The 24,925-nt window shown below is 43.9% G+C and overlaps 2 protein-coding genes across 7 annotated transcripts in view; one reads left to right on the forward strand and one right to left on the reverse strand.

Annotated features, from left to right (window-relative positions):
* SLC4A8 (solute carrier family 4 member 8) overlaps positions 1–24,925 on the forward strand; it is a 91,963-nt gene that overhangs the window by 10,450 nt on the left and 56,588 nt on the right. For 5 of the 6 annotated variants that reach the window (XR_007470020.1, XM_004274309.3, XM_033436260.2 and 2 more), the window contains exons 2-10: positions 7,566–7,647; positions 15,146–15,292; positions 15,820–15,955; positions 17,571–17,731; positions 20,257–20,445; positions 21,471–21,562; positions 22,494–22,651; positions 23,550–23,637; positions 24,642–24,788. Coding sequence is in view for 5 of the 6 variants with exons in the window: in XM_004274309.3 (XP_004274357.2) it covers positions 7,566–7,647; positions 15,146–15,292; positions 15,820–15,955; positions 17,571–17,731; positions 20,257–20,445; positions 21,471–21,562; positions 22,494–22,651; positions 23,550–23,637; positions 24,642–24,788 (1,200 nt within the window). In the remaining variant the exon portion in view is untranslated. Of the gene's footprint in view, positions 1–7,565; positions 7,648–13,691; positions 13,732–15,145; positions 15,293–15,819; positions 15,956–17,570; positions 17,732–20,256; positions 20,446–21,470; positions 21,563–22,493; positions 22,652–23,549; positions 23,638–24,641; positions 24,789–24,925 lie in introns of all 6 variants that reach the window. The other variant, XM_049694094.1, reaches the window with a different exon arrangement.
* LOC105748203 (THO complex subunit 7 homolog) lies at positions 3,941–5,347 on the reverse strand. Its single transcript, XM_033436263.2, has one exon. The coding sequence runs from the start codon at positions 5,271–5,273 to the stop codon at positions 4,650–4,652; it is 624 nt and encodes a 207-aa protein (XP_033292154.1). The 5' UTR covers positions 5,274–5,347; the 3' UTR covers positions 3,941–4,649.

The following is a 24,925-nucleotide window of genomic DNA, read 5'->3' on the forward strand; positions in this document are numbered from 1 at the left end:
AAGGGAATGTCGTGACTAGTTTGATCTCCTATCCAGAACACTGAAAGTTTCTCCACATCACAGTAAGGCTGTTTTGCTTTCTTATCATTTGTGTGTTCACTGGAGTAGCACTTTTAATTTCCTTCAAGAACTTTTCCTTGGCATTCACAATTTGGCTAACTGTTTGGTGTAAGAGGCCTAGCTTTTGGCATATCTCGGCTTTCAACATGCCTTCCTCACTAAGCTGAATCATTTCTGGCTTTTGACTTAAAGTGAGAGACGTATAACTCTTCCTTTCACTTGAACACTTAGAGGCCATTGTAGGGTTATTAACTGGCCTAATTTCAGTATCGTTGTGTCTCAGGAAATACGGAGGCCTGAAGAGAGGGAGAGAGATGGGGAACTGCTCGTCAGAACACAGACAACATTTATCGATTAAGTTTGCTGTCTTAAATGGGCATGGTATGTGGTGCCCCAGAACAATTACAATAGTAGTATCAAAGATCACTGATCACAGATCACCATAACAATATAATAATAATGAAAAAGTCTGAAGTATTGCAAATTACCAAAATGTGACACAGAGACATGAAGGGAGCAAATGATGTTGGAAAATGGTGCCAATAGTCTTGCTTCATGCAGGGTTGCCACAGACCTTCAATTTGTAAAAAATACAATATCTGTGAAGTGTAGTAAAGTGAAGCGCAATAAAATGATGTACTCCTGTATTATTATTTTACTTAAAAACTGACAGTAATTCTTTAATATAATCATACACCCATCCAGTTGATTAAATTTCTGTTAGCACCTTATAGTTTTTTTAAATAGTTTTTTGAACCAGGATCCAATCAAGGGCCACACATTCACATTCAAGCCTGACCTTTCAAATGCTGTGGCTGATGGTGTTTGACAATGGCTCTGTTTTCTTTGGCAGGACAAAGAAAGTGGATGAACATTTATTCAGTGACTTTAGACTGTGATTAACCAGTCAAAACTAGGGAAACAAACAACAAGTTGATTTTCAACCTGAATATTTTAGATGATCGACCTTACTCTTTATATTTTGCTTTTATAGTCTTAGAGTCAAGAAATCAGTCATCCCTCCCTCTGCACCACAGCCCCGCTCCAGATTCCTGCTGTGTTCTATGCTGTGTGAGTTGTCTGTGGACAGTACTAAGCATTGTAATTAATTGGTCCCTGCCCTCCAGATATTACAAACCTGTGGGGAAGCCAACATGAAAAATTACTCGTATATACGTACATAGGTATACATATATGTGAAGTTTTATGAGGAAATATATGATCATATGAGAAAGAGTTAAAAAAACTAATAAATATTTACTCATCAAAATGTATTGGATACCCACCACATACTGGACATTGTACTAGGTGCTAGGTACATAGTGGTGAACATAAGACACAGTACCTACCCTCCTGTAACTTATAGGAGCACAGGCTACTTACAGTGGTAAGCTACTGTATTAGGCTCTAGGAGAACAAAAAGATGAAAATATGTGACTCCTGCTGTCAGGAAATTCACAGATAACAAATAAGTCTAAAATAAAGGTAAGTTTTTTCCACCTAAAAGTTATTCTTTAGAAAGGACTTGACTTATTTTATGAGAGTCTTTACAACTTAGCTGGAAGTGAAACTGACATGCTCTGGGAGATTGACTCAAAGCATCTATGGTAATGAGGAAAACATTGATGTTAAAGATGTATCTGACGATTTTGAATAACATTACTTTATAAAATGTGAGAAAAGTAGTATTTCTAAGTTAACATATTGTTTTATGTATCTGTAATCGTTTGTAAATATTTCAGTATGAATACTAAAAGATAAGGATTCTTTAAAAAAATAAGCATAGTACCACCTAAAGAGAAAATAATTTCTTTAATATCATAAAAGATAAACATTTCTGATTGTCTCAAATGTCATAACTTTAAAAATTACTTTATAAATAACTAAAAATTATTTTAGTTAGTTTAAATCAGTATTCAAATTAAGTCCACATACTGAGATTGGTTTGTTGTCTCTTTTAACCTATTGGTTTTGCCTTCCTCTCTCTCTTTCTCTTCTTGCAATTATTTATTTTAAAAAAGGTGGTGGGGAGAGGATTTGTTCTATAGCTATAGTTTTCCACAGTCTGGATTTTGCTGATTATACTCCTGTGGTATTTTTTTCCCACTGAACTCTGTTTCTTTGTATTTTCGGTAAATTGGTATTTGGATTTAGAGTCTTGATCAGATTCAGGGACAATTTATTTGGTGAGATTACTTCATGCGTGGTGATAAGGTCTCCCATTAGGAGGCACACAGTGTCTGGTTGTCTCTCTTTTTGTGATATTAGTGGCCTTGAAAATCAATGCAGTCCATTAGGGATTGCAAAATGGCGATGTTCTAATTCTAACATTCCTTCTTCATTTATTCTTTTCTATAATAAGAAACTTCTCTCATCTACTCTATGGTACCACTCTATGGTACAATTTAAATAGGAAAGTCGGGATAAATTTTTACCATTTTGCAAAATAATGAGTTGGTTTGCTAGTATTATCCTCCAATGTTGACCAATTAGCTAATTTTTAAAGTGACATGGTGAACTCATGGATTTAAACATATTTGATATATTCAATCTGTTACAGTTATTACCCTTACTGATGTTCACATTGTCCTGTTTTTGGCAAGGGACCTCTCTAAGTTGGATCCTGAGCCCTTTTGACACAACCCTCGTTGTCTTTGAATGTCTTTTAAGAGAAAATGGCATTTTAAGAGACCACAATCTAGGTGCTAATGATACTTATTACTATTGGCTGATCATTTTTTCTAGGCCTTTAGTCTGGACGGAGCTAGGAAATATAAATTTACAAATTTTAAAGCATTTAAAGATATATCATTGTTGATACTTCCAGTGCTTCCAATTCAAATTCAGGACTATGTGTCCTGCAACCGTATCTGCTTTCACACCTTCTGAGAACCCCAGGTCTCAATCACACTGAGAGTGCCAGAAAGTTCACATAATCACTCATTTATTTTATCTCACAGTACACAACAGTCTCAGAAAAATAACACCAACACTACAACCAACAATATGACAACTAAAAAGCAGTTTAAGATCTTTTCAAATGCTTTTTGTCCTTAGGATATATGTCACTGAGAACGTTCTTAGGATATATGTCACTAAGAACGTTCAGTGAGTTATAACTTTATGGTATAAAGTTACTTGGAATAGTTATGCCATCAGTTTGGCACTTGTTTTCATTTTGTTTTTGATTCGTGGGAATTGCTTTTTAAAATGTAAAATTTTGGGTTTTTTAAAATTAATTAATTTTGTTTTAAAATTATGTAAAAAATGTGCAAAATAAGTTATCTTCAAAGAAATTTAGTTTCTATCCTTATCTTCTTTACCCCATTCCCTCCCTCCTCTGTAGGTAACTATTTAAAAACATCTTTTACGGCTCGCTCATTCTTCCTATGTATGTTTTTAAGTGTAAGCAGATGTTTTTATTCCAACACCCTTTGTTAGATAAAAGTTAGCAAATTAAAGAGTTTCCTCCACCTTGCTTTTTATTTAGCTTTTAAATTTATTTATTTATTTATTGTTTTGCGGTACACGGGCCTGTGCACTGCCGCGGCCTCTCCCGTTGCAGAGCACAGGCTTCGGACGCGCAGGCCCAGGGCCATGGCTCACGGGCCCAGCCGCTCCACGGCATGTGGGATCTTCCCGGACCGGGGCACGAACCCGCGTCCCCTGCATCGGCAGGCAGACTCCCAACCACTGTGCCCCCAGGGAAGCCCCATCTTTTTAAGTTTTTTAAAGATACGAGTTTGTATTAAAATTACAAAAATGTAACATTATTAAGGTATGATTCATGCAAAGTGCCATGTTTCTGAACTAAAATAAATGGATAAGAATGGAACCTAAAGAAGTATTAGACAGTAATTCAATACTTAAGACAATTACAAGTGATTCAGATTTAGTTTAATTTTTCAAAAAGATCATGAAATCCTTTTTGCAAGACTCTTGAAAATGACTCCTACAGAACAAAACGATAGAGAGAAAACATTTCAACAAAACATTTAACAACCACATTGCTCAAGTATTAAGGACAGAGATCTAGAAAGTAATACATATTGATTTACTTTGCATCTTGTAATTACCTCTGCTATCAGTGCTTCTTACTATCATGGAAACTCTCCCACAATAAGCGTACATCACAAACATTTTGTACTTAATTTCACAAGGTCACAGCCCTCCTGAGAGCCTATTCATGGACTTCATTTTCAAAAGTGGTAACGATTTCCAGAAATTGACTCATTTTCTCATATACATCCTAGAAATGCCACCTTCTCACTATCTTCCACTTATTTTGTGACCAAAAACTACCTAGAATACCAACGAGCACTAACATATCTGGCTTGAAAACATTAAACATTTTTGGATGTTGTTTCCTATCTTTTAAGTACAAAAAAGGCATTTCAATAAAAACAAATATATAATGAAGTCATGTTCCTTTGTGTGAAGAAATATGAATGAACTGTGCATTAATATTTAAAGGCAAAGTTCACTGCCAAAACTTTAAATGTCTCACTTTAAATGTCTCAAGAGCACAACAAATTCTGAACACACTAAGATCATGTTGCTACTTCAATATTCTTGGGAATGGTGAGTGGTCAGTTGGTCTGTGGTTTAGGATCAGTTTCCATGCTTGTTTCTTGAGCTGCTTCTACCTTTGCGGGCTTTTCATAATTTTCCGTTGTTTGATTAAGTTCATGGAGGACAGTAAGAAGAACGTAAAACTGTTTCCTTCTCAATTCCAGCGTATCTTCAACACCTTCTTTAATATGTGAAAGATGCTCTAATTCTTTACGCAGAGCCTCTAGTTCCTTTAATGTCTCACACCTGTCTGGATAATGGTGGATCACTTTTACCAATGCATCATATTCTTGGTGATTTTTTCGTATTCGTTTTGCTTGAAGAATTTGCCTTTTGCACTCAGCAATTTTTTCATGTGCTTCAGCAATGCTACATTCTATTTCTTTGTAAATTTTTTCATAATTTTCCATTTCTCTGAGATTCATATCATATACCCGCAAAGTTTTGCGCATTGAAAATTCACATTGGGACAGCGTGAGCAGCATACGTTGGTACTGGCTGTAGTCCTCTTCCTGGGATCCAGAGTAGCACCATTTAATGAAACTTTTCACTAGCAGATTAATTCTCCGATCATCTCCAGCGCCATCTCCATCAATTAGGAGACGCTTCCGTATGATTTCGTCGTCAGTCACGGACCCCATGGCGTGGGCGGCGGCGGCGGCGAAAGCTGAGGCGGCGGTTGGCGGCGGTTGGCGGGCGACGGAAGTCGAACTCCCACAATGCAGCGGGGTAAACAGTTATGGAGGCGGCGGCGCGTGCGACCGTCCGCTCACACGCCGCCGCCGCCGCCGCCGCCGCCGCCGCCGCCGCCGGCGGCGGCGACCCTGCGCTCCCCGAACTCCCCAGGGGGCGGCCGTTCCACCTTGCTTTTCAAACTTAATATTATATCTTGGAGATTATTCCATGGTAGTAATAATATATAATTTAAAATATGCCTATAAAACTAAATTGATAAATAAAATACTGTAAATTGACATTTGACTATTTTAGCTACTTCCCTAAAAGTTTGGCCTCGAAAACTGTTCTTGAATCTTTTCATTGGGAAAATGGATTGCTTTATGTTCAGGGTTGCCTTATTTGGGAGCATGGGTGGGCAACTATAAAACAGTACAATTGGAACCGGAAGTTGGAAATTTGAGCAGGATCTACAAGGATGGTGAGGATTTGGGTGTGCTGGAGAGTTGGGGAAGGACCTGCTAGATGACCAGACAGTGTGGAATGTGTATGGTGCCTACGGGATCAGAGAGCCTGGCTAGAGCTGCAGGTTTGGTAAAGGAAATTGATTGTCAGGGAAATAATTATTTGAAATAATTCAGGATCTGGTGAGGGTCTTGATAAGGTAGATGCCATTATCTTTGTTCTTTTAACAAAGATTTATTGAGCACCTACTTTGTGAAAAGTCTGCAGGGTGCTAGGGGAAACGGGGAAGAAAGATATGGTCTCTCCCTTAAGGAGCAGAGACATTTCATTACTAAGGAGAAATACAGTGTGCTGTGGGGGCATACTAATGGGAGGTAGTCAGGGAAGCCTTCTAAGGAAGTGTGTTTAGGCTGAGATCTATGGGATGATGAATAAGTGTTAGCTGCTGGTGATGGACGTGGGAGTAGCAGGGAGAGGGCGATAGTTCTAGGCCGAGGGGCAGCCCTCAGGGAAGAAAATGAGTGTGGTTCCATAACTGAAAAAATGTCCTCTGTGTTTGAAAGGGCTGGACAGTGGAGGATAGAGAGGATCAGAGATGAGAGTGAATTCGAGAGAAATTGCAAACGAGGACTTGATAAGAAAAAGGAACTGTTTCCTGGAAGGCATATGATAGGCACTCAATACGTGGAATGGATGAATAAATAAGCTTGAGATTTCAAATGTGGACTACGAAGTGATGGAGTCATGGGTAGGAGTAAATAAATGGGCACAGGGTACTAGTTTGGAAGGCAGATTAGTTGGGTTTTAGACACATGGATCTTGAGGCGTGACATTCTGGCCGTTTGTCAAATACCAATCCTCACAGCTTCAGGCTACTGTTGAAATTGTAAGGCTCAAGTGTGGGAAACAAAAGATAGAGTGCTTTTCCTTGGGAATTATGGTTAGAAGAAGGAGATGAGACTTAGGGTGGGACAGAGGAGAAGGGTGGAGAATTTCAAGGACAGAGTGGTAAACAGAGGTCAAGGACACCAGCTTGTACCAAATGAGACAATCTGGTTGACACCACTTGCAAAATGCCAACATGTTATACAGACATATGGGTGGAGTGGGGAGGGGTGGGAAAGGCACGGGATCTGCAGTCACAAGACCTGGACTCAGTCCTCGCTCTGCCTTTTAGCATATTTCTGACCTTGGGCAGTAATTACTTAAAGTTTTCTGAGTATCCGGCTGCTTATTTATGAAATGAGAAAGAATGGCTGCCATGTTTGCATCTCAGAGATATTGTGAGATTGAAATTAAAAATATCTGTAAACTTGGGCTTCCCTGGTGGCGCAGTGGTTGAGAGTCCGCCTGCCGATGCAGGGGACACGGTTTCGTGCCCCGGTCCGGGAAGATCCCGCATGCCGCGGAGCGGCTGGGCCCGTGAGCCATGACCGCTGAGCCTGCGCGTCTGGAGCCTGTGCTCCGCAACAGGAGAGGCCACAACAGTGAGAGGCCCGCGTACCGCAAAAAAAAAAAAAAAAAAGTAAAAATATCTGTAAACCATTGGGTTTTCCCCCACAGTGTTGCATAAAGGGTGTGGCATACACACGGTACTTGAGTGAGTGCTTGTTTGTTTTTTTGGGGGGGCCGCGCAGCATGCGGGATCTTAGTCCCCCAACCAGGGGTCGAACCCATGCACCCTGCAGTGGAAGCGTGGAACCCTAACCACTGGATCGCCAGGGAATTCACTTGAATGAGTGTTTGAATGAATGTAGGGGTATTACTGTGGCTACTAATTTATGTTTCAACAGAGACCAGATGAAGAAGCTGTGGTGGATCAGGGTGGGACCAGTACAATTCTCAACATCCACTATGAGAAAGAAGAGTTGGAAGGTAAGCACTGCTGTTCTGTGTACCGAGGGAAATCAGCAAGAGGCAGCCTGGCGTGGGAGGAGCAGCTTTGCCATCAGGAGACGTGGGTTGGAGTCCTAACTCTTCTTCACTAGCTGTGAGACCTTGGGAAAAAATCACTTAATTTCACTTAGCCTCATTTTCCTCATATGTTAAATAAAAGTAGGGATAATAATACCTGTCTCACTGTTAGGCTCTAGTAGACAGACAGCTTGTGAGACAGTACTTTCAGCACAGTAAAGTCCAATATAAATATTAATAAATGACCTATTCCTTGAGAATGTGAAACACTCAGATCAGTTTATTGATTCTTGACAACTGCTTGGAAATATAGATACAAATTTATACAAAAGAAAATAAAATACAAATAGTTTTAAAAACTCAGTTTGGCCATAAGACCCTGTTTTTACCCCATTTCCAATGTATGCTCTTCCCATTCTAACAATACCCATTTCTGCCTGGTGTTTTCATCTAAACAAGAAAAGGGAAAACACACACGCACCTATAACATATTTGGTGAGAGTTCACAGCATAGAGTTGTATAAAAACCCACTGAAGTGGAAGGGAAGGAAGAGGCCTTTTAATTGACCTGCTCTATCTAGTTTACCTTATCAAGGCTCTTCTTCCTTTCTCTCCTCTCCCACCCCCACTCCCCCCATGACCCTTTTGTGCTGTCCTTCTGCTTTCCTTTTTCCCACGGAGCCTAGTTTCCTGATAATGATGGCAATGCTCAGTTTTATTAAAGAAAGGCTCGCGTCCTCTATAGCTTGAACGAGAACCCACATTTGGCTCAAAAGCCTTTGTGCAATCTCTGCAGCATTTCCTGCAACGTTGAAGGCTATGATGCAGTAACTTTCTAATGACTGAGATAGCACGTGAAGTGTCTCTCTGTACTGCTTGTTCCTGTGCTGGTTTTTTTTTTTCCATCAAAGTTGTACAGTCCCCAGAGAAAACTCGTCCTTTGGATGGGAGAGCCAAAGCTGTAGAGGCTGACTCATCCTCTGGGTCTGTTACCATGAGAACTTACGTGGGTGGCTCTGTGGAGGTCAGTGGAGTTCAGACATATCAAGGTCGAGCTTTCGAAGTTATTTTGACCAGATGGAAGAAGAGCCAGTGTGGGTTTCAGCAGTTGGGAGAAAGGGGAAGAAGGAGGGGTGTGGAGGTGGGAGGCTAACATTTGTTGAATGACCCTTGTGTGACAGGCATTCGATTAGGCACTTTGCACAAGTCGTCTTTTTAATCTTCACAGCAACCCAGGCAGGTAGGCATCATCCCTATCTTACGTGATGGGGAAACTGCTCAGGGTCATCTAGCCTAACAGCAGGTGAGGCTGGGATGGAATTCTGCTCTTTCCACTCTGCCACACTGCCTGCAAGGGAGGACGGTACCCAGCATTAACCACCTAACCTCAGCTTCTTGCTCCATCATATGAACATTTTTATGTGTTGCCCCACCCCTCCTTCTGCCCTGATAATCCTTTTGCCTCCCTACCATCTCACTGTACCGTGGGGGTACTTTTACTTTTAGTTTAGTTGTCTGGGCCCACTAGACCTTTGCCCTCAGCAAAGAGGTAACCATTTATGAACACTCTTATCTACTTGGGAGTAGAATAATAAGACTGGGCAAACACTCTTGGATCCCGAGGACTGGGTTCCATCACAGAGTTCAGCTGAGTAATTGGCAGTAGGAGCATCTTCTCAATATGACATCATCTATTCCTTACGTAGTATCCATTTTCCTGTAAAAGAAGGCCGTCTGTGATGATGGCATTGCTAGGGGAAAACAGTCCTTTATACATAGACCTTTTGGAAAACTAGAATCTTATTTATGTTATAGCACTTAAAAAAAAAAAAGCACTACAGGCAACAGAGGACATATAGTGCCCACGCCTCAGGCCTGATGTAGTTCTCAAGTAGCTCTGGAGACAAGAGGAAGTTGGGATTTGCTGGAGGATCGGCTATGCTGTGGGCCCCGCCCTGACTCATCCCGAGGGCAGCCCTAGGGCTCAGTGAGGCTGCACTCAGGGAAGTGCTGTCTCTTGAAGGCGTGGAATAAAATCAGTCCCACTCTGATGGAAGACAAGTAAATTGTTCTAACTGTGTTCTAATTTGCCATGTGTGCCATGATACAAGGTTCTGCGGCAGCAGATAAAGCTCTGGGTCTTCCCCTTTGTTCTATACCCTCTACACCACGTGACATAAACCACTTTGAGAACTACTTCTGAGAGGTAGTCTCTGGACATTGTTAGAGACTTGTAAACGTGGTTTTTTTGGCAAAAATTAACTCCATCAGCAGGAGAAGGTGCATTAAACCATAACATCGCTTTTTTTACATACATGGGAAGAATCAAAAGCAAACAGTAGGACAGATTTCCGAAGAGAAACTCGCAAAGAGCAATAGTCCATGATTGCTTCAGTGGACTCTCCCGGTCCCAGAAGAACACCGAGCAGTGGCTTTAATTAGAGGAATGGCTTTTTCCGTCTTTTCTGGCAGGTCATTATTCCTGATTAACTACTAGACTAATGAATCCTAGAGTAAGTTTGGTACCTTCTAATAAGTTTTCAACAGAGGTAAGAGCCATTTGGCCTTAGTTATAAGTTGAAAAAAAAAGGCTTGCATGTGCTCCACATGTTAGACTCCCCCCGCGGTTCCTGACTTTGTGTCAACTTGAAGTCCAGGGGTTGGGACACCCGTCTGTCCGTGTGAGCTAGCGAGCTCTGCGCATGCTTAATAAACAGTGTGCTCGGAATGTACTCCGCCTCGGAAGGTCCAGGTTCCACCTGCAGGGTGGGCTCCCCCTGTGATTTCTGTCCTGCTCTGCAAGGTTCCATCCCAGTTCACTAATGATTGCTCTCTGTACGTGTGTGCATACTTATTTAAAAAATAAATTCTAAAATTACATCTTCTAATAAGTTTTTACTAAATGAATACTTGTATTTGCACACAGTCCCCAGAGAGGAGGTTTGACAATAACTGGAAAAAAGACTGGAAAGAAGGCAGAATTTAGGTGAGTAGGTAGGTAGATGAGGGGGATGAAGACTGTGTGGGCAGGAGAGCAGTTGAAAGGCCAGCAAAGAGACCACAGGATTGGTTTAGTAAAGTCGTTGGGCTGCAGAATCCCGTTAGATGGACTGGATTTTATTGGTGCTGTATTCATTTCCCAGTGTCTATTTGTTTGTCTTCTTTTTTGATTTCACTCAGAATATCCAAGTCCCTGCTTCCAAGTCTCCAGCCTAGAAACTGATGCCTAGTTTTCTGATAACCACTCGGTCATTCTTAGCTCTGTGTCCTGCTGGGGCTTGTTTTCATTTTTGCCTGTCTCTCTGGTGTTTTCAAAAGGCAGGTGCTGTGGTTGGCTAATGTTTGTGGGAACTGATTGGACCAAAAAAATTTCTTAGAGAAGGAAAAGTCTTCCTTGCTAACTCTTTCCAAAAGTCCCCTTATCCAGGAACTCTTCCTGGAATACGCTCTCCATCCTCAGGCTGGCTAGGACCTTCTCAATCATCCCATGCCCTGGTGAGTATTTCATCCACTCGAAACACATTCACTTTGGTTACATGTTCCTGTTGTGACCCCTTTCAGATCAGAGGCCTTCTTAGTTCAGGTTGTGTACTGCTGAGGGGATCCTAAGGGGTTATGTTCCTGCTGGAGGCATCTAGGAGGTATTCCATTTTCTGAATATTTGTGGAGTAATGACCACGTGGAAGATACCGTGCTTTGTTATGTGAGGGATTCCAGGAGGAAGAAGGTCTGACCTGGGACTTGGAGAAGCTTGCAGATGAATAGCGGGAGAAAGACTGATAGATGCCTAACTTTAATGCAAGGCATAAGATAAGTTCATAAGAGAATGCTAGCCAAGGACTCAGGGTTGACAGGAAAGAGGCAGCACCTCTGATCAGGGGGATCAGCAAGAATACCAAGAAGGAAGGTGCATTTGCAATGGATCTTGAAGGAGTGAGACAAGTCGGTGTCCGAAAGCATTGGTGCATCTGTGGAAGAGCAGTTTGGTTTAGGTGGAGGGGAGTGTGAGGTGAGGGTGGGAGCGTCAGCTGAGGCCATGAGGAGGAGACGGAGTCAAAACCAGGCTGTGGGGCTTCCCTGGTGGCGCAGTGGTTTGAGAGCCCGCCTGCCGATGCAGGGGATGCGGGTTCGAGCCCTGGTCTGGGAAGATCCCACATGCTGCGGAGCAGCTGGGCCCATGCACCACAACTACTGAGCCTGTGCTCTAGAGCACGTGAGCGACAACTACTGAGCCCGTGTGCCACAGCTACGGAAGCCCACGTGCCTAGAGCCCGTGCTCCGCAGCAGGAGAGGCCACCGCAATGAGAAGCCCGCGCACCGCAACTAAGAGTAGCTCCTGCTTGCCGCAACTAGAGAAAGCCCGCGAGCAGCAGTGAAGACCCAGTGCAGCCCAAAATAAATAAATAAAATAAAATAATTTATTAAACAAAAACCACCGGGCTGTCCTCTTGTTGTTGGTATAGATGCAGAAGGTGCACATCTCTAGATTTTTTTCCCCCAGAACATTTATTTGGTGTGAGCATGTGTGGGATTTCCACTTTGATCTCTCTTGAGATGATCACTCAGTTCTTTTAGAGAGCTTTCCCTTTGTTTCCCTGTTGAATGTATAATTTGTTCTAGAGAAAGAAAAAACTAGAAAGGAGGCTGGGGCCCGAGCATGCTGGAGCATGAAGGGTCCCGACTATAAGAGTGAGCTGTGATCAGAGCAGTGCTTCCGGAGGATTTGTTTGTAGGATCGAATTGGTGGGGGAGGCAGGAAGGAGGCCCCTGCTGTTGTCAAAGGGGGAGGAGAGAAAGACTTGACATCTCTAATCTATGGGATGGAGTGCTGAGGGGCAAGGTGGAAATCCAAGGTAATGCTGAGGTTTCAAGCCTGGAAAGTTGAGAGAATGCCATGAACAGAAACATGGAAGAAGCGAGCATGAGTCTGATTTCAGGTGGAGGATGGTGAGTTTGCTTTGGAACATATTGAGTCACTGGAGATAAAGATTTGGGGATCATTTGCAGAAGTAAACTTTGAAATCAGGAGAGCAAATATCGCTAAAAAGAGAGAAGAAAGGGACCAAGGACAGAAACCCGGGGAACCCTCCTTTGGTGGATTGTGGTAAGGCTGGAGAAGCAGTCAGAGGAGTGCAAGTGAGCCAGGGAAGGCCGTGGTACAGGTATGGGAGAAGCCCAGACCACCAAGGGGAGGAAGTAGTCAAGGGATGGGGCTGCCGCCTGGAGCATGGTGGGCTCTCCAGAGAGTCTTTTGAATTGAACTGAGAGAGACGTAAGATGATAGAGGTTTGGTGATTTAGTGGCTTTGGCGTCCCTGATGAGGGCCGTTTCAGTGGAGAGCGGCCACGTGCAGAGGCTGTGGAACAAGGGGATGGTGAGGAAAGGGAGCTAGGTCGGCACACTGTTCTTGAACATGACTTAATGGAGAAGGGAAGGGGACAGGCAGAGACTTGGGAGAATAGCACTGCACTGGGAACATTTCTTTTTTATTTTTATTTTAAAATATTTATTTATTGAATGAAGGATTCTTTAAATTGTTATAGTGTGCAAAAGTTTCACATACACGATTTCATATAATCCCATAATAACCCTTTTTTCTCCCTACTCCTATATTGCCTATCCCTCCTCCCCGCCCCCCACCACTGGTAACCACTGGTTTGTTCTCTATATCTGTGAGCCTGCTTCTTTTTTGTTTTATTCACTAGTTCGTTGCATTTTTTAGATTCCACCAATAAGCGATATTATAGAGTATTTGTCTTTCTTTGTCTGATTTATTTCACTTAGCATAATGCCCTCCAAGTCCTTCCATGTTGCTGCAGATGGCATTATTTCATTCTTTTTATGGCTGAGTAGTATCCCATGGTATATATGTACCACATCTTCTTCATCCATTCATCAGTTAATGGACACTCAGTTTGCTTCCATATTTTGGCTATTGCAAATAATGCTGCTGTGAACATTGGGGTACATGTATCTTTTCGAATTAGTATTTTTGTGTTTTTCAGATCTATACCCAGGAGTGGAATTGCTGGGTCATATCATATGGTAGGAATATTTCCTTTTTAGGTAAGAGGGACTTGAGAAACCCGTGGAAGGGATGGATGGAAAGGAGAGACTGAGGATAACTGATGAAGTGGGACCCAGTGGGGTGGGAGGCGGTGCTCATTAGCCTGGAAAAGAGGAAAAGCTGGAGGAGGAAAGTGAGCCTGACTGAGAATGGAGGGAGTTCCCAGGACAGGGCCTGTCTTTTCAGTACAATATGAAGCAAGGTCACCTGCTCAGAGGAAGTGTGGGTGCGGTTGTCGATTTGAAGACAGTGACTAAAGACTGTAACAGCTCCCGTGGTGGAAGATGTGCGGGGGCAGCCTGAGATCCAGAGTGTCGAGCAGCAGTAACTGGGCAGAAATGGGGGAAGATCACTGCTCTGTGTATCCAGGTGTAGCATCCCTGCAGCTACTGCTTCTGGGCTCCAGGCTCACCAGGAAGACTGGGGAAACCAGGTGGAGGTGAGAGAGGCCTGGAAGTCAGGCACAAAACAAAATAATGTTTATGGATGGAATGAGAGAGCAGGAAGGAGGAACTAGAGAGGAACACTATGGGATCACTTACTTTCTTGTGTTCCCCTCTTTTTGTAAAATATTTAATATCTCTCCCTCATGCTCCCAGCCTTATGCCCCTTATGATTTGTGACTAGTCTCTCACTGTTATTCTAGATGGTGCAGAAAAAATATAATGGAAACTGATCCTGGAATTTACTGGCTGCTAAAATTGATTCCAGGCATCGTGTTAAGCATTTTACGTACATTTCTTATTTGCTTCTCACAAAAATCTTCTGAGTTTAAAGAATAAGCTTCAGTATTCCTTTTTAAAGACAGTCACAGAGGGCTTCCCTGGTGGCGCAGTGGTTGAGAGTCCGCCTGCCAATGCAGGGGACACGGGTCCGTGCCCTGGTCCGGGAAGATCCCACATGCCGCGGAGCGGCTGAGCCCGTGAGCCATGGCCGTTTGAGCCCGCGACGGGAGAGGCCACAGCAGTGAGAGGCCCGCGTACCGGGCAGGTTGACCTGAGCGCTTAACCACTTTCTCAAATGGAAGTGGCCTCCCTGCCGAGACCTGCTGTAGGTGTCATGGTGTGACTGCATCACGTTTTATCAATTGCTCAAATCGTTGTAGTAGCAACAACTAGCGTTTGTTTTGGACTCTACAGTTTGCAAATCATGTTCACGCCCATTATTTCCTTTGATCTTAACAACATTCCTGTGAGGTTTGCAGCCACGTACAGGACTGAGACCTTCAACTCCCCCATCTCTACAGCTTCAGTCCTGGAGGTCTTTGAAGTTTTGTCATTACAGCGTTGTGACCAGGCCAAAGGACTGTACTCTTTTTCTTCTCCCCTCTCATGTATACTAGCCTCCTTTTCGTGAAGGAGTTCTCTCCACAGACCTTCTGCTTCTTTTCAGGTCATAGGACTCTGTACGTGGGGGTCCGGATGCCGCTGGGCCGGCAGAGCCATCGGCACCACCGAACCCATGGCCAGAAGCATCGGAGACGAGGGCGGGGCAAGGGAGCCAGCCAGGGGGAGGAAGGCCCCGAGGCCCTGGCCCATGGTAACACCTCGGGAGGGAGGCCGGGTGGGTGTCCACGCGGGGAGGTCTGGTGAGGCCGAAGGGGTGTGGGATGGACGTGGAGCAGGGGGTGGGCTTGACTCTCTTCCATAGACTTTCCCCAGCATGCTTCCAGGAAGAAGAAATGCCTCTGAGAATCAAAAGTATCTTCCTGAAAACTTCACAGTTCAGGCCCCCCAAATCAATATCATAGAAGGTGAAATCATTTGCTAGAGGATTAGCCATTCTTTTTGATCAAATTCATCAGATTTCTAGTTTCTCACGGGATTTCTAGTTTCTTACCATTTCTTCAAATGGTCTTATTAATAATTTTTTTCCTCCTATGAAACTGCTTCCAAAGCATAGCTTTTTTTCTGGGAATAAAGAAATCTTTTTGACCGGAGTTCAGGATTATCTTGTGTATGTTCCTGAAGTTGTGAGGCCCCCCAGGTGCGCTGAGTGTGGCAGGATGCTATTTCTGTTGTAAGCTGAGGCTGGGAGCAGACCTTTCTCCGTGGCTGATTTTCCAGACACGCCATCTCAGCGTGTTCAGTTCATTCTTGGCACTGAGGAGGACGAAGAGCATGTGCCTCACGAGCTGTTCACAGAACTGGATGAGATCTGCCTGAAAGAGGGAGAAGATGCCGAGTGGAAGGAGACAGCCAGGTGAGGCCTTAAGATCGCCTGGGTCCAGATTCGCTTGGGCAGACAAATGTGTGCCTTTCCGTGAGTGACAGGCCCGCCTGCCTTTTATTTCTTCACGGGAGACATGACGACTGACACGGGGACTGACGTTCTAGAGTCCTCTGGGGGAAGCCTTGATGCTGGCCTCTTGGTCACGTCTGTGGTAATACCTATGTCAGTTGACCTTGAGCCCGGGATTGGTGACGGAAACACAGAACGTTAAGGGGGTCCTCGCTTACTAGCTCCTGGGCTCTTGATATTAAAGGTCTGGCTTATAAGATGCCTGAGGGGGCCGCCTTGGTTTAGACCTCGCCCAGCAGACATAGCGTAGGTCCAGCCTTTTCCTGCGCATGAACCATAGCATCATTTGGGTTTTAATTCACTGGAAATTCCAGAATTTTTGAGACATCCTATTGGACAGTCCAACTTCACAGACACCTTTGGGATTATAGCCAGCCTGACAGTAGGCATCCCTGGATTAGTTGTAGAGTGACTATGCTTGTCTAAGGCCCAAACCCCAGAAGAGCCCTCAGATTGACCAGGGCCATGTCTAGAGCTCCTGCAGTGACTGACAAGCGAGGCTTCTGGGTGATACAAAGCCGGTGTGCCTGAGCCTCGGGGAAGGAGATAAGGTGGGTAACCAGCGAAGGCGTGGCTCCACCTCTCATTGGAACAGCGCTTCCTGGATACCTGCTGTATCCGTGGGTGTGTTTCCTGGGTAGAGAGGATTAAACAGGCCAGTCAGCCTGGTACCAAGCAAGGAGGGAATTAGCCTTGTCATTCTGTCTTTGCCAACGTCTGAAAGTCACACAGATAGGCTTTTTATTTTTTTTAATTAATTAATTTATTTATGGTTGCGTTGGGTCTTCACTGCTGCGCGCTGGCCTTCTCTAGTTGTGGCAAGCGAGGGTTACTCTTCATCGCGGTGTGAGGACTTCTCGTTGCGGTGGCGTCTCTTGTGGAGCACGGGCTCTAGGCGCGCGGGCTTCAGTAGTTGCGGCTCGCGGGCTCTAGAGCGCAGGTTCAGTAGTTGAGGCACATGGGCTTAGTTGCTCCGCGGCATGTGGGATCTTCCCGGACCAGGGCTCAAACCCGTGCCCCCTGCATTGACAGGCGGATTCTTAACCACTGCGGCACCAGGGAAGTCCCAGATAGGCTTTTTAAAAAGATAAATATATCATTTTATTAATGTGATTTGTCAACGTATCCAGATGATATAGATTAGATCTGTTATTTTTTTAATTGCATAGGCAATGCATGCCCACTAGAGAAAATTAGAAAATAAAGATAAGCAAAAAGAAGACGAACATTACGTGAAATCCTACCAAGCCAGGGATAATGAGGAATATAACATTTGATGTCTTATACATGTGTGTGTTTGTATTTTAAAATTTTTCTTTAAAGAAAAATGGAATCAGTTTTGCACTGTTTTATAACCTACTTTGTTCACTTACAAGTGTACCCTGAACGTATAGATTAGATTACAGTGTTCAATATGATTATTTGGGTATCTTTCTTTGTGGCTTACGTTAAAAACTCTCTCCTGAAAATTCCTCATTTTCTGTCTTTAACATCTGGTTGTTTGTAATGCTTCCAGGTGGTTGAAGTTTGAAGAAGATGTTGAGGATGGGGGAGAGCGCTGGAGCAAGCCTTACGTCGCAACCCTTTCACTGCACAGTCTCTTTGAGCTAAGGAGCTGCCTTATTAACGGAACGGTCCTTCTCGATATGCATGCAAACAGCATAGAAGAAATCTCAGGTAAGTTTAGGTGAGAGAAAACAGAGGAATGTTTGTGTCAATTAGGAAGAGTGGTGTAGAGGAAAGAAGAAAGTGGCTGTGTGTCCTTGGGCAAGTCACTTACCTTCCCGACCTCAGCGCCCTCAGCTATGGGATGGGTTTCAAACTAAGAAACTACCCTACCTATTCCATAGGCTTATTATGGGATACAAATGACATGGTGTGAAGTCTTCCATTTGTCTGTTCATTTGGCAGACGTTTATTTTGTATCTATTAATGGTTGATAATGTGCTAGGCACAGGGGAATGAAGATAAGATACAATTTCTGTCCTCAAGGAGCTCCCCTTCTAGTGGGGAAAATAGCCATGGGTGCAAGAAAAGAGCTCTGGTTTGGTAATAATTAGAGAAAGGGGCAACTGGGAGTTGTGCAGAGAAAAGGGGGTTAGAGTGAAAGAAAGATTTTAAAAGATGGCAGCTAGGGAAGACACGTATGAAGTTGAGCCAGAGTACCCCCACTTCTTCAGCAAGACGTGACGGGGAGGTGTCTGATGGAGTTGCCTGGTACAGGTGAGTGTAAGTTACTATGTTTTAGGAATGGAGTTTGATAAACACCTGGGTGCATGTGAGGATTTTCCTCAGCTTGGCTTTGTTTGGCTGGACAGGTTACATAAAGATTTCTCCAAACTTTTCTCCATTTCAAGTATCCAAGTAATTCTGCCTCTCTGGGATCACATGGGGACCCAGGGAGGGGTCAGTACTGATGGGATCTGGTGTCACCTCCGAAGGCCCTAAGGGAAAGTTATTCCATGCTTCTTCCAGTTTCTAGTGGCTCTAGGTGTCCCTTAGCTCATGAGTGCATAACTCCAATCTGCCTCTGTCTTCACCTGGACTTCTTATCTGTGTCTCTCTCATAAGGGTATCTGTCAGTATCATCCAAGATGCTCTTATCTTGAGATCCTTAGTTACATCTGGGAAGACCCTTTCCACAAATAAGATCACGCTCACAGATTCTGGGGGGTTAGTACATAGACGTATCTTTTGTGGGGGAGGCGCCGTTCTACCCACTAAGGAAGCCAAGAGAGGAGAGAGTTTCAATTCATCAGTGTCAGATGCTGTAGAGAGGTCAGGTTAGGTAAGGACCAGAGACATCTGCCAGATTTAGCAACTGGAAGGTTGTTGATGATTTTATTAAAAGCAATTTCATTGAGGCAGCCAAATTGCAGGGGGTGAGGAATTTTTCTTTTGAGAACTTTAAGAGATAGGGGAGAGAGAGAGAGAGAAAGAGAAAGAGAGGGAGAGAGGAGGCAGTAGATAATGGGAGACCTGGGGTGGACATTCTCCTTCTTTTTTTTTTTTTTCCCAAGATGAAGGATCCTGAAGCATGTTTAAAATATGGGGCAAGGAACCAATCAATATAAAGGTTAAAGACAGAAACCTGGATCGTCCACTTAATATTTGAAAACAGATTTTCTTTATTTATTGCTTCCAGCACTTGGATAGTCATGGATGGAGTTGGAGTTGAAGATAGGTTGGAGTTTTGGGGAGGTGGGGGAATGGGTATGTAGGGTTGAAGTAGAACTGCTGTGGTTCTTCCCATCAGGTACCTGAGGTATTCGTGTTAGTGATAAGGATGAGTAAACAGTCTCAAGTGTTTACTGTGAATGAGCACTTTATACGTCTCATTAATTTTTTATAACAGTCTTCTAAGGTAGGTGATAATATTAGCTCCATATTACAGATGAGGAAACTGAGGTACAGAGAGGTTATCACACAGAAAGTGGTAGAAGTGGGATAACTGTGGACCTTTAGCGCTAGAACCCATGCTGTTAACTGCTGTGCTGACTGCCTCTCAGTAGCAGGTATTGGGATTTTTTCCCCCTCAGTTCTGCCAGGCTTGACAGGTAAAGGTTGATGCTTGGTGGTAATCACGTGGGGTACTTAATCAAGAACAACTTAATGATTCTTGGAAGTTCCACTTTTACGTAGTCATTTGGAGTTCTACAGTTATAGTTTCTCTTGACAATCACAGCAATGTTAAAATCTCTGAGAAAGGGAACGTAGAGGAACTTTGGCAGATGACAGAACAAAATGGTAATAATGTGGATTTTTGAGTCAGACAGTCTTGGGTTTGACTCCCAGCTGTGCAACGTACTAGATGTGAAACCTTGGGGAATTTTGTAATGTTCGGGCCTCAGTTTCCTGATCTGTAAAAATTGTTATAATGCCACCTAGTTCTCAGGGTTTTTTATAAGGATTAGATTAGATAATTATGTAAAAAGTTCAGAGTGTCGTTCCTGGCACATGTTAAATGCTCAATAGTTTCCATTTCTAATAATAATGATTTGTTACATGAATAACATATAATGTGTCACAGCTGCTATCATCAAACAGCTCTTTCAGGCACTGAAGCGGAGACTGTACATCACTGACCCTGGTAGAACTGCCTCTCCTACTCCTTGTCCCTTGCCCCTCACCCCACTTGCCCTTGGTCTCTTTGGGTTCACTGACCATCAGTTTGAGTGTTCATGTTAGCACCTGCTTTCCAGACCTGATCCTGGACCAGCAGGAACTGTTCAGTGACCTGAATGACAGCATGAGGGTTAAAGTACGGGAAGCCCTTCTCAAAAAGCATCATCATCAGAATGAAAAGAAGAGAAATAACCTCATCCCCATTGTTCGCTCCTTTGCTGAGGTTGGCAAGAAACAGTCTGATCCACATTCAATGGATAAACATGGTAAGATTATTAGGAGTAACTGTTTTCTCTTTTGATTAATAAGACATTTAGGAAGTAGTTGGAGATGCTAAGTTACTAGAGGGTAGGGGCTGTATTTCTCTAATATGCTTTCATGCTCACTTAGACACAGTCCTTTTTGGTGGATAGGCACGATGGGTGGCTGGGGCTGGTGACGGTCATCTCTTGTGGCACTAGGGATGCATGCCTCAGATAGATCTCAGTGGACCCCGGGGGAGAAGATGGTGCCCCAGAATGGCCTCAGAACTGATGTGGCTTTGGGGAGGTAGCCACATTAGGGATAATTCGGGGCCAGAGAAGTTCCACAGGAGCTTTTTAGAAGTAAACCAATGTCTTAGATTAGGGAGGCAAAATGCAGTAGTGTCAACTCTTGAGTCAGATGTCCCGGCTGGAGATTCTGACTTCACCTTTTGCAAAGTGTGTGACCTTGGGCAACCTCCGAAACCTCTTTAAGTCTTACTTTCTCCTCTGTAGAATAAGGATAATAGTGAGATCTGCTTCCTCAGTCTACAGTGAGGCTTCAATAAATTAATCCATGTAAAGCCCTGGAGCCAGGTGCCTGGTGGGTTGTAAACATTCAGTGAATTTCAGCTGCTGACTAGTTTCCTTTTCTGAGGCCTCATCTATGCTGGTCTCCTTGTCCCCACATTTACTGAATCACAGTGTGCAGGGGATGTGCCTGGGAGTCTAAGTTTTTGAAAAGTTCTCCCTAGGACTTTATGGTGTGCACTCCTGGTTAAGGATTACTGCCTTTAATAGAGGAAGAAAAGAGGATCACAGATGGTTCAGGAAGAGGGTGCAGGAGTAGGAAGACCTCTGTTCCTCCCTTTACTGCTAACTGGTAGGTAAGGAGATAGGTGTGTGTGGGTCCTTGCTTCATAGTCATTTGGACCACTTCTCTGTGTGAACTTTGCAGGAGATAGTCATAGCCAGCTGATGATGGACGGGGCGTGTCAAAGGGGGAAAGGGCAGGACTCGGAGAATTCTGTTTGATTTTCTCCAAATAGGTCAGACTGTGTCTCCTCAGTCCGTTCCAACTACAAGTCTTGAAGTAAAAAATGGAATGAATTGTGAACACAGTCCCGTGGACTTAAGCAAGGTGAGCAGAGACGTGGAAGTTGGCTTACAGGCCTAAGCAGATCTCTAGTGGAACCCAGAGTCTCATTGCTGGAAGCTGGATAAGCTTTGGCATTTCAATACCCTTTCTCCAGGACCAGAGCCCCTTCTGCAGAAAAGGAGGCCCATCTATCTGCTCATGTCTTCTTCCTTCTCCAGCCCAGACCTCTCTGACTCATCAGCTTGTTCCCCAGATTCAACATGCTGAAACCCACTAGCCACTAATAATCCTCCCTGCCACACACCTCCTGGTGTTTCAGAACTATTTTCTGATACCTGCTCTCCAGTAGCTCCTTCTTAGCCTCCAAGGGTTCTGCAGAAGCAGCATCTTTGCTACTGTCTCCTAAAACTACTTTGTGGTTGAAACTCTTCTTGGGGACTGTGGCTTGGTGTCCGAGGCCTCCCGCAGGAGCAGGGCCCCCTGCAGCTTCCGGCTCAAACCGTGATCTCCCTGCCGCCAGCCTCTCCTTGCTCTGGTCTCTCCCCGACGCTGTCCTTCCAAAATGCAGACAGTGTCACGTCACTTCTCAGCTCATAAGGCTCCCTGAAACCTCCGACAAAGCATTCCAGTATTTTAAAATGGAAACAATTTGACCTGGAGCTTCAAAAACATTCTTCTTTGGGGAGGCATGGTGTAATGGAATTCAAATCAGAGCCCCTGGATTTAAATTCTCTTAGAAGCTCTGTCGTCCTGGGCAAGTCAACTTCACTTCTCTGGGTCTCAGTGGCTCCATTCATTTTTTAAAATAAAAAGTGAGGCTAATTAGACCTTACAGAGCTATTGTAAGGATCAAGTGAAGTAGTATGAGAAAACGTGTTAAATCAAAAATGCTTTATGAATGTCAGTTATGAGGAGGGTGACGGATGCGTGAGGTGATGGCTCCCACACTGTCAGGGGGTTCTTGGATTTTCAGGTCGACCTTCATTTCATGAAGAAAATTCCCAGTGGGGCAGAGGCCTCGAATGTCCTGGTTGGAGAGGTGGACTCTCTGGGCCGCCCCGTTGTCGCCTTTGTGAGGCTGTCTCCGGCAGTCCTTCTCTCGGGCCTGACAGAAGTGCCCATCCCAACAAGGTAAAGACCTGGACCGCAAAGCTCAGTGCGTTCCGTCTGGTGTGCAGGTTTGTGTGTGCTCTGGTGGAAGAAACCAGCTAATGCCAAAATGGAGGATTAATTAATTTGGGGAATGCTGTTTAAAATTCAGCAATGATCTCAGAAAACTGGGGTATATTTGATCAACCTCTGTGCGGAAGAATTGTAAGACTTTTAAGGCTCTGACGGTTCAGTTTCTATGACCTTGGAAATGGAGAACCAAAGAGTGTTCAAGGGCCACTTGCTTGCTGGGATGGGAAGCCTGTCTTGCTCTCCCTGTTCTGCCAAGCTGTATCCCAGGGAAACGTCTCTGACCAAAGGTATTGATGTCTCTTTCCACAGTTCCGGCAGGATTTGTTTGGTTTGCAAGTATGTCCACATTTGTTCAAAAGGCTATTCATGCGCTCTGAAGGTGGTGATTCAGGTGATTCAGGGCCCCATTAATTACAGAGTATTCAGATGTCCGGGACACAATTTAGACTCCTCTACAGGGCTTGATCATTTCAACTGCTTTATCCCTCTCCTCTCCCCATCATTTTCTTATTAGAGCAATGAATGAGATTCAGATAACCCTGAATTTGCACTACAGTGCCACGTTTTGAAAAAATGTCCTTCCTATAGTAAGGAATTGTGTCTACGGAAACCCTGAGAATTATAACCACATTATTGAATGAGTTGTACAGGTGGCTTCCAATGCCTACAGTGGAGCTATTGGGTCAAGGCTACTCGTATTGCTCCGTCATTAGTCTGTCTCCTTTTATTGAAGGTACTGTGATGATTTCTGTTTGATAGGAAAGAGAAATGTTCTGCTGTTTAGAGAGGAAAGATGCCACTTCTTTATATTTACTTACATAATTTAATCCTTTTTGTGTGTTGCCAGATTTTTGTTTATCCTACTGGGTCCAGTAGGGAAAGGTCAGCAGTACCATGAGATTGGCAGATCCATGGCCACCATCATGACAGATGAGGTACGCACACCCCTTCTGCTTTTCATGCATTCGTCTTGTAAATGTTTATTGAGCATTTACTCTGTGCCAGGCATTGTGCTAGTCATTGGGGATAAAATAATTATAATCGTGATGTTTGCTGGAAAGCAGTACAGGTCACGTCTCTGAGGACCAAGCCCTCTGGGGGATTTTTCTTCCTCTGTCATCTCTCGCTTTTTGAATAATCAAGGATGCAGAGAAATCTTTCTCTGGGAAAATTATTTTTGCCAAGTAGGATACCTAGAGAGAAAGATATTAAGGCTGACTTAACTTTCTAGATCTAGAAGATGGTTAATTAAATACATCCAAGCTATTTACATAAGGAAACCTCACCCCCATTTCACGTAAATGAGACCAGTTAGTATAAAGGTCAGGGGGATGCTCTCGGGCACTGTCATGTGAATGTACCAGGGTGACTAGACGCTTCGGCTGCCGTGGTCCTGAACCCCCACTGCATCCCTGCTGAGGACTGTGCAGCTCAGGTAAGTTGCAAAGTAAGGCCTTGAAGAGGCCTCTGTCTTAGCAGGCAGAGGGGCGTGGGCTGTGTTTTATCAGCTGTCTTTGGCTCGGAGGCATATTGGAGGCATATGAGGAACCTTTCTGAGGAATTCCATGCAGTTTTTTCTACCCATTATGATCAGGAAAATTCCTCATGCATCTTGGCTTTTGTTCCATTCTTTCTCATGCATCTTGGCTTTTGTTCCATTCTTTGAAGAGATAACAGAATTATAAAACTTTCGAGTCATCTTATCTCTTTCTATACTAATAGACATATATTTAGTTCTTTTTGACTCATCTCATCTTTAGATTCTTTTTTTTATTGTTTTATCCTTGCACTTCTCTAAGTGCTAACGTTATCTACATTTCAGATCCCCATGACAGAGATAAAAATCAAGAGGTTTTATTCATCTTTCACCATCTCCACTGGTGATTGTTTTAAGTAAAGTGACTTTTAGTTTTCCTGAGGACATTTTTCTTCTCTGTAGATTTTTCATGACGTGGCATATAAGGCGAAAGAGCGGGACGATCTCCTGGCGGGGATTGACGAGTTCCTAGACCAGGTGACGGTGCTGCCTCCGGGGGAGTGGGACCCCTCCATTAGAATTGAGCCGCCCAAAAACGTCCCTTCCCAGGTAATGTATGCACATGAGCCAGTGGTGGCTTAGTGTCGCTTACTGAGTGCACACCATGGACAAAGCAGAGACCGTGAGGGTGTATGCTAAATAAGTTGAGATGTGGTTCTGTTTCTGGGCATCTAGCATGTCAGAAC

Source organism: Orcinus orca, chromosome 11, assembly GCF_937001465.1.
Source record: "Orcinus orca chromosome 11, mOrcOrc1.1, whole genome shotgun sequence".
Lineage (NCBI taxonomy): Eukaryota > Metazoa > Chordata > Mammalia > Artiodactyla > Delphinidae > Orcinus > Orcinus orca.